Source organism: Puntigrus tetrazona, chromosome 6 (genome assembly GCF_018831695.1).
Source record: "Puntigrus tetrazona isolate hp1 chromosome 6, ASM1883169v1, whole genome shotgun sequence".
NCBI classification, from domain to species: Eukaryota; Metazoa; Chordata; class Actinopteri; order Cypriniformes; family Cyprinidae; genus Puntigrus; species Puntigrus tetrazona.
In genome coordinates, this window is record NC_056704.1 from 1435952 (window position 1) to 1445689 (window position 9738).

Sequence of the window (9738 nt, forward strand, 5' to 3'; positions counted from 1 at the left end):
GATCGCGTAGAATCTGAATTTGTCATTTCTTTATGATTCTCATCTGTAATGGTTAAGCTTCATTTCATTTTTAGTAATGGCACACTAGAACTGCCACAGAAAGAGATAAGACACACGCTAACCAAAGCTAAAGTTCACATTACGACCGCTTAAACAGTAAGTCGGTGCTGATGGAGAGGCTGACAGGCCATATCTGTGACTGTGGTGAGAGTTCTAGCTGCTACATGCATGAAAACACTCCTTTAACATACAGCAGCTGTCCTCAGAGACGCTTCACAGCCCGGATGACGAGGCTCAGAGCTGCTTTACGTGCAGGATCGTCATAGATCCGGCGAGGATGTAATCAGGTTTTAATGCTTGATGTTGTTTCAGCAGCAGATGAGGATGGGGTGATTCTGAAGGGCTGGTGCAGGCAGAGCTGTGAGTGGGGTTCCCTGCGCAACATGAATGATTTTAATGGGTTGTTTTTCCCATGATGCATCTTGGTGACATGCTGAGATTCAAAGAGCATGTATCATTTGAAGTTTGAGAACAAAGCCACTCAAAACACCTCATCCTTCCCCCAAAGAAAGATGTCAAATGTTGACAATGGAAAAAACGCTTCTGAGCTTCAGCGTGGTAATCAGTGTTATGCCATGAATACTGAACTTGAGCTTAACTTTTGAATTCAGAGCATTGCTTCTGTTTCATGAATTAATGACCAACGCTGGATGTAATATCTAGAATGGATTATTATATAGTATAATGATGCCAGATAAGATGCACACAAAAAGCTGGTGTTTAAAAAAAAACATAGTTTATGGAATATGTATTCAAAACCCACAAATGAAATGTCTAATGTCTAAAAATACTAAAACTAAAAGACATAAAAAGACTAAAATGTCATTTTTAATCAGCAATTGTCCTTTTCCGCTCACTGAGGCTGCATTTATTTGATCAAAACTTCTGTAATATTTCTGCAGTTTAATATAACTGTGTTCTGTTTGAATGTATCTGAAGATGTAATTTATTCCTGTGATGAAAGCAGAAATTCAGCATTGTTACTCCAGCCTTCAGAGTCACGTGATCCTTCATAAATCATTCTAATATGCTGATTACGTTGAAAACAGTTGTGCTGCTTCATATTTTGCAGAAACCATCATTCATATCATTCCGGTCGATGGAAAGTTCAAAAGAACAATATTTATGTAAAACGCCAATTTAATGCATCCTTTCTTTTTTCGAACTTTTTCCTCACCGCAGAAACTGGCCAACTCTAAAGCACACACCTCCAGATTCATCAGCGCTAGTCTGCCGTGCAACAAATTCAAGAACCGACTGGTCAACATCATGCCCTTCGAGTCCAGCCGTGTGTGTCTGCAGCCAATCAGAGGCGTGGAAGGCTCCGACTACATTAACGCCAGCTTCATCGACGGATACAGGTATGTAAATCGAGGCTCGCAAATGCAATTCAGTAAATTCCACTTCCTGTCGTTTCGATTTAACGTCCTGCGGCGCGGCTAACTCAATCTAAACTCGCTCTTGAAGTGAAAGGGAGCCGGATCTTAAACTCAGAATTTTGCCTGAAGTCATAAACGGAGATCTGAGAACCAATTGAGACCAACTGTGAACGTGGCTCTGGAGAAATCGAATGAAAGATGGCGTGTTCTTCTAAAGAGGTGCTGCTCCGTCACTGTCCCCCGTCTCTTTGACTCCTGCTGGATGTGACAGCTCAGAGTCATGGCCCGTCTCGGAAGTCTGCGTCTGCATGTCTACTGCCTTTGTGCTGCTAGTTGTCAGGACAAATTGTTCTTATTGGCAGGACTGTCCATAACTAGAGTGCTATCAGCACTGGGGAATCGGCGCGGCCCCGCGGCCCCGAGCTGACAGGTGATGCACACAGTTCAGCGCACAAATAAAAGGATTACCCGTCATGAGGAGACCGGTCTCCATGAAGAGCTCAATCCATCACAGATGCACACAGATAAACGCTCACACTACAGTGGCTTTGAGTCAAGGGTTAAGGCATTATTCCACCAGTAACATTCCCAGCGTTTATATTTGTACAAATCCATACAGACCAGTATCAGAGAGATCTTCCGGCCTAAACTATGGATTTCAAAGGCTGTGAATTAATTATAGAAACATGTCGTCTGACGTGATTCAGTGTCTCGGTTAACAGTAAATGCTGCTCTTCACCAGTGCTGTGAGTTTGGGACACTTCTAACATGCCTTTAAAATTATAATGAGAAGTGCATTGGTTAAGAATAAATAATGATAATAAACAATAATGATAAATAACTATAATGTTACTGTTGTTCTGTTGAGTAAAGTAAAATGAATAATAATAAAAAATTATTTTATAATACAATATGTTAGATAATAGTAACATTTTTATTTTTTATATTTAGTAAGAAAATAGAATATTTATTATTATTATTCATTAAATGATAATAATAATAATAAATACCTGTTTGTGTTTCTTTTATGGTTCAGTATTATCACTGCAGTAGTAATATATCTTTATTCTTTTAATTTTTAAATTTAAATAATATATTTTTAAATGTATATTATTTTTATAATAATATTTATTTAGCAAATTATTTTTAGCTGACCACATGCCTTGTTCTGTTACTATTTTTTAATTGTCATGTCATCATGTCCTATCCTTCGATCCTTACTCTTTGGAAGTCAAAATGAGCAGTTTAGAAGAATGATGACGCTGCTAATTAGATAAGTGCTAATTATACAAGCATGGCCTCAGAACGAGTGTGTATAGTTAATGTAGTATGGATGGTGTTCGTGTGAAAGACATGCTTATTTGTATGCAATCTCTTCTTTTTGCAGTATAGTCCGTTTGATGGATTGTGCATTGAAAATACTTTATTGAAGAATTTCCTGTGAATGGAAACCTGGAAAAAATGGATATTAAAATTGCATTACCTAAGACAGTATCTGTGCTGTCTGCTGTGACTATAGTGTCTGAGAATCATTGATTCAGTGCAACTTTCTGCCACAGTGAGCATTTACAGCAAATATCAGTGCTTCACATGAATAGTCCTTTACTAACATCCTGAATCAAGCGCTTCCTTCGCTGCTGCTGAGGGGTCATGTGAGGCGCAGGGACGGAGGTGTGTCAAGAATCTGGGCTCATTATTGGCCCTTAATCAAATTAACGGCCAATCAAAGAGCTCCCAGTGCATCTGCCACCGTACTGAAGTGTAAACAGTGTAATTGGCAGTAATCGTGTTTGTAATGAAGGACAGAGGGAGAAGGGCTTTCACATGCTTTTAGCTTGATGAGCTTTCGTGTGTGTGTGTGTGTGCGTGCATGCGTGTGTGTGTGGTGGCAGCAATTTTGTTTTCTGTTATTTAGTGAAGCAAATGAGGCTCTGTCACACCTGTGAGGCGTGTGTGTGTGTGTGTGTGTGTGTGGATCACGACTCCCTTCAGCATATATTGGATGCATCTTCTCCCAGCATGCCCTGCGTGAAGATGCGTTCACTCATACAGCGAAAAAATGTGCCGAAGTCAGTGAGAGTCACAGATCATTGTCAACATGTGCATGTCTAAGAAAGCTACACTTTATGCAAATAAGCAGTGATGCAAGACAATGCCGTCCAAGACACTGGACGTTACTTTAGATAGATAGATAGAATCACTGCAAGATTAACGAGGTTGCTACATTCAGATTAGATATTTCCTGCTCTTGTTCAACCACCTCAGAGATGCATTTGCTGGGTTTATCTGAAAAAGCCCTTCAGCAGAGACCCGGGGGTCTCGCAGCAGGAGCGTGACTCAGAGTGATCTACAGCTCTTATCCTCCACACCCAGCGTCTCTCTCGTTCTCTGTCCGCCGTTTCCTCTCTCACTGCAGATTTATCTCCTCTTCTGTCTGTCTTGTGCTTCATGATTTCAGTGAAGGAGCAGCAGCGCCTCCTGCTGTTAGACTCGAAGAACCGTTCTTCCCAGTCACTCCTGGAGAGAGCCGTTCGTTAGCGTTCTTGTGTGGTTTTGAGCTGTCTCTTCTTGTGTTGTTCCACAGGCAGCAGAAGGCGTACATCGCCACGCAAGGTCCTCTCTCTGAAACCACGGAGGACTTCTGGAGGATGCTTTGGGAGCACAACTCCACCATCGTGGTGATGCTGACCAAGCTCAGAGAGATGGGACGGGTGAGTTCGGGCGATGTTGTCCCTGTGACCGATTCCTGCTCAGTCAATCTGAATGGCTCTTTGAAGCCCGTTTTACTTCTGTAATGTGAGTGAGACAAGGTCTTCTAACGGGCAAAATGTAGGGCAGCTCTTGATTGCATCCACTGGGAATCGATTGGATTGGGAAATGTTGTTCTTCTTTGAAGTCCTGTCAACTTTAAGGCAGGGTTATTTTCATTAACTAAAATTAAAACCATAAAAACATAGGAGGTAACACTTTATTTTAGAGTCTCTTAACTAGTTGCTAGTAGTAATTAAGCATGTATTTATGCCTTATTCTACATCCCTAATCCTACAAAATACTAAAACTTAACAACTATTAATAAGCAGCAAATGAAGACTTTATTGTGGGAAACGTCGTAGTGAGTCCCCTAGAGTCTAAGCATTTTCATTACTTGAAATAAAATAGAATAGAAAAGCTTTCTCCTAATTCAGGTATAATTTCTCATTTTTATTTAGTTCCTAAATTCTAAATTAAAAAATATGGAACTGACAACTAAAATGTCATAAAAGCTACTGTACATGAAAAGCTCATTTGCAAAAACAGATGCAATTTTCAAAAATTATGTTTTTTCATTGCACAAAAATAATCGTAATCAAGCTGCAGTTGGGTTATTTTGATTAGGTTAAAAAATAATTAACAAATGAACACAATAAAAGCAAGATAACAATGAAAAACGTGATTTTTGAACATTTTACAAAACAGAGTTATCTGTTTTTGCAAATAAACTCTTCATATAGACATTTGTTTAAAAAATATTAACAAAAATTATAATGACATATCAATGCTGTTAAAATAAAAAGCTCTAAATACGTTCAGCTGATTCCTTCTCACACTTTGCAACACTTTTGCATCTTAGCAGCGAAACGTGAGGTTTCTATAAATATGAAGAGAGCTGCACAAAGAAACAGGTGTAATATTAGACTGAATTATAATGCAGCTCATAAAGTAAGGTTTGTGTGTGATTGCCTCTTAGTCCATTCAAGGTCATGGAAATATGTTCATGTGCAGCTTTAATGAGCAGAAGATTTACATGGATCTGCTTTCCTTTTTTATGAATCATTTAACAGTCCCATCAGGATTTCACATTTTCCCTTTTTTCTAATTTTTCATCCCAAAGTCACTGAATTTCCTGCGGCTTTTCTCAAAATAATTGTGCTGATATTTGCAGCAGATTTTGATCTGTTTTTCATTAAAAACCTACCATTACCGCCATCATTTAACACTGTTAACACTGTATAATAATGCCGTTACTGCAAATAACTTTGTGAATAATGGCTAAAATCATTTGGCAGTATAACAGTGCGGTATAACAGGATTTATGGATTTTGATGAGCTACTATTGATTCTCTAAAAGGGAAACTTGTAAAATTATGTAAAAATGCAAGCTGCCGCAAATAATGAGAAGACTGGTTATATTTGCATTCATTATTTCAAGCGCATGATCACAAAACCCAGGAGGGACTGATTTAAGTGTAGCACATAATAATAACAAAGTAAGCGTCCGGTGCATACGCTGAGAAATATCTGCTGCAGTTATTACAAAGGTACTCTGATTCTCAACCGACTAATGAAATGTTAATGATGCTGAGATCAGCTAGTCGTGTGCTGGCCTCAGGCCGTCATTCTTACACCACAGATGAAAAAGTTGAGCCAAGCGTGAGCTGCTCTTGTAATCGAGCGTTTGCCTCCACAGGAGAAGTGTCATCAATACTGGCCCGCAGAGAGATCCGCACGCTACCAGTACTTCGTCGTGGACCCTATGGCCGAATACAACATGCCGCAGTACATCCTACGAGAGTTTAAAGTCACAGACGCCAGGGTGAGTCCGTCACGCGTGACTCTATGACTTCAGCTGTGCTGTGTCTTTAAATCATGCCCTTATAACTCTCTCTCTCTCTCAGGACGGCCAGTCTAGGACGATCCGCCAGTTTCAGTTCACCGATTGGCCGGAACAAGGTGTGCCAAAGACAGGAGAGGGCTTTATTGATTTCATTGGCCAGGTCCACAAAACCAAGGAGCAGTTTGGTCAGGACGGACCAATCACTGTTCACTGCAGGTGAGAAGCAGGACGATCACTGCCTGATATACTGAATAATCAAAATCAATCTTTAGTATAGGAACTAGTTCTCACTATGAACTATGCATATTACTAGCATATACTTATATAGTATATGATAACTTACTGAGGCAAAAGTGAATACGTTTATTCTGCCATGATAACCTACATGAAATCAAGAAGATCGAAAGTTACAGTAAAGGCATTTTTAGGGTTATAAAAGATTCCTATTATGCATGCTGTTCTTTTGACCTTTGTATTTAGCGAAAAATAAAATGAAACTGGTCAGGTTTTCCACAAAAATCAGTAATCATCTTCTTTTTTTTTATAGCAGCAAATCAGCATATTAGTGTTTCTGAAGAATCATTAATAATGCTTAAAATGTAGCTTTTCATTATAGAAATAAATGACATTTTATAGAATGCTAATTAGAAAAATTTTTACTGTTAGCAAAATTTATGTGTTACATTGTTGACCGATTACCAAATGTTATATTATTGACTGCTGCTGTCTGTGTCTGTCTGTCAGTGCTGGTGTGGGCAGGACAGGGGTCTTCATCACTTTAAGTATTGTCCTGGAGCGGATGAGGTATGAAGGAGTGGTGGACATGTTCCAGACCATAAAAACGCTCCGCACGCAGAGACCTGCCATGGTACAGACGGAGGTAAAGCAACACTTCACCCATTGTGGTTTATCGCAGACGTTTCATTTCCAGGGTGTTTTAGTCACCGTGCGTGTCTTGACTGTGTGTGCAGGACCAGTACCAGCTGTGCTACAGAGCAGCTCTGGAGTACCTCGGCAGCTTCGATCACTATGCAACGTAACCACTCCCAGAATGCCTCAGAACGGAGAGCCGCCACTTGTTTCTGAGCCATAATCATCCTACCTATTCAGTCACCACTGCTGGAGGGAGAGAGAGAGAGACTGACAAACAGACAGAGAGAAACGGCCAATCAGAAGAGAGGAGAAATCACTGGAACGTTCCTCCACAATCCTGTTCCTCATTTTCTGAAAACAGCAACAAACGCTTCGTTCTGATCTCTAATGCACAGCTCCTGTCTCTGTATTACCTTATTGCTTTACGATCATTTCATTTCATCGTCGACCCTTGTTTTATTATCATCATTATTATTATTATTGTATCATCATTACGATTGGTATATCTGTCAGAAAATACAATATTTGTATCATTTATGCTGATCATTGCATATCTAAGGGGTTCTTTTTATTCTTATTTTTTTCTTATATTATTATTATTATTATTCCTTTATAATTTTTTTGGTATATATGTTCAGTTATTTTTAGCACATGTGGACATGTATTTTCACATGACCCAGGTTACTAATACTATAAGAGGTGTACTCAGAGCTGCTGATGATTTCTTACTTTTTATCATTATTATATTTTAATGATCTACGTTTGTCGGGAAAAGGGGAAACTTTTATAAAAAATATACAGTTAAAACAACCTTTTCACCTCCTGGTACTTTGTAAAACAGTATAATCAAGTATAAAAGAGATGAAACGCTTCCGCCCGAGCTGGTGACCTTAATGAACCTGCCGTCGTTAGGGACACTGAATAAACCAATGAAACGGGAGAGCCCTTCTGCTCTGAATAGCAGTGAACGGACGCTTTCTGGAAAACCCTCCATTCTCAAGTGAAAGAAAGGCAAGAAAAACGGTGTTCCTGCTGCCACAGCAAAGTCTTTATCCCATGCTGGGGGCAGCTGAGGTCAAAGGTCGGACACACATGTACAGCCGTCACGTACCTCCAGTAGAACCGCGGCCATCAGTCATTCGCTCAGAAAACAGACGGCCGAGGCCGGGAAACGCGAAACCTCCCAGACTCTCCACGTGTGGTGTTAACGGCCATCTGATCATTTCTCACTGTGGCTCGTAAAAAGACACAACTCCCGTAACGTCGCGACAGCATCATCGGACTGAAAAGTACGTGCATACTCAAGTGTTTCTTTCCTCCTACGGCCTGAGCACAAAGCAAGATGAAAAATGCGGACGCGGGAGGAATTCGTTCGACTTTGTGTTCGCATAGAGACAAAACGGCATTCAATCTGTTGTACAGGCGGTCTGTTTTCTATTTGTTAATAAAAAGGAGAGAAATATGTGTTAATAAAATGCTTAATTGGGTTTTGTACATGTTTATTGTGGGCCTTTCGCTGCTGTGTCTCGGTTCCTTCAGCACTTTTCCCGGGAACAGATGGCTGGTCCCTCTCCAGTGTGTTTGTGTCCTTGCCAGAAAGCCAGAGCAGCGCAGCCAAAGCTAGTGAGCCCACCGGCCACTGCGGTTTAATGTGAAGGCATGCGGACTAGATTCTGCCTGTTCTACATGATTCATTAGATCTGGAACACCTGGAGACATTAGTCCTCCTACAAAAATCTGCAGCGAGCGGACGGCAAAGTTTACTAATTCTACGGGAAGCTAATTATCTCACTAATTAGGCACAAATTGTCCCTTTGGTCTGGGGTCAGAGATGTTGTTTCCCATTGTAGATTAACAATTAACAAACAATTAAGCCTAATTATCAGCTCGCAGACAGTGATCAATGTCTTTGTTGGTTGCTGGAGAGACACAGATCATTTAAGTGCACATTTTTAGCCGGTGGTGTGAAAAAAGCAACAACTTGCCCAAAGGTTAAAAAAAACTACAGCAAAAACTGATATTTTGATATTGTAGAAAATAGTAACATAAAATCTGCTACATTTATATATTTGTATCAGTTTTAGAAATAATTATCTATATAATCTTTCGAACTATTATATAACATTATAACTTTAGTATTTATACACAACTATTTAGCTTACATGGATAATCAATATTATATCATCTATAATAACAGCTATATGACTGCGTGATGCATACAGAAATATTTATAGAAATATTCTTTATAACATGTATACTTGTGGTATATGCTATTTATTATATATTATCTATATACAAGGTTAAATGTTCATGTATAAAACAGTAATAAACACTATAGGCTAGTAGGTACACAAGTTAAGTTTTTGTTTAGTTTTTTTTTAATATATAACTCTATATGTATTGAAATGGTTACATTAGGATGCATAGTTTTATATACAAATGCAACCAATTTGCAATATCAATATAATCAATAACTATAGTTCTATATTTGCTATAAAGTGGCATCATAATACTTAAATGCACTGTGTTGTACATTAATCCGTGTATTTGTTTATTATATCCCTATATAATATAGAGTTATGTATTCAAAAATACCTAGACTATGTATGATTGTCTTATTTGATATATATCACATATGAAGCATGTGAAGCACGTGTAGGTTGTATGAACTCTATTAGAAGGGATTATATATCTAGGATACATGTTCTCTGGGCTCATATGATTCATATTTTCGACACTATCTATAGGGCCCCATATGGTTCACGCGGAGTGAGCTGATTAGGGGGCGCGCGCAGGGGGAACGCCTTCTTCCATCTTTGTAAACAGTGAGGG

The 9738-nt window shown here is 39.2% G+C and overlaps 1 protein-coding gene across 15 annotated transcripts in view; it reads left to right on the forward strand.

Annotated features, from left to right (window-relative positions):
• Nucleotides 1-8400, forward strand: part of ptprfa (protein tyrosine phosphatase receptor type Fa) — a 172969-nt gene extending 164569 nt beyond the window's left edge. For all 15 annotated transcript variants that reach the window (XM_043241099.1, XM_043241101.1, XM_043241106.1 and 12 more), the window contains 6 exons: nt 1243-1421; nt 4024-4150; nt 5887-6012; nt 6095-6249; nt 6778-6913; nt 7005-8400. In XM_043241099.1, coding sequence (XP_043097034.1) covers nt 1243-1421; nt 4024-4150; nt 5887-6012; nt 6095-6249; nt 6778-6913; nt 7005-7073 — 792 coding nt within the window. In that variant the 3' untranslated portion in view covers nt 7074-8400. The remainder of the gene's footprint in view (nt 1-1242; nt 1422-4023; nt 4151-5886; nt 6013-6094; nt 6250-6777; nt 6914-7004) is intronic.
• The last annotated feature ends 1338 nt before the right edge of the window (nt 8401-9738 follow it).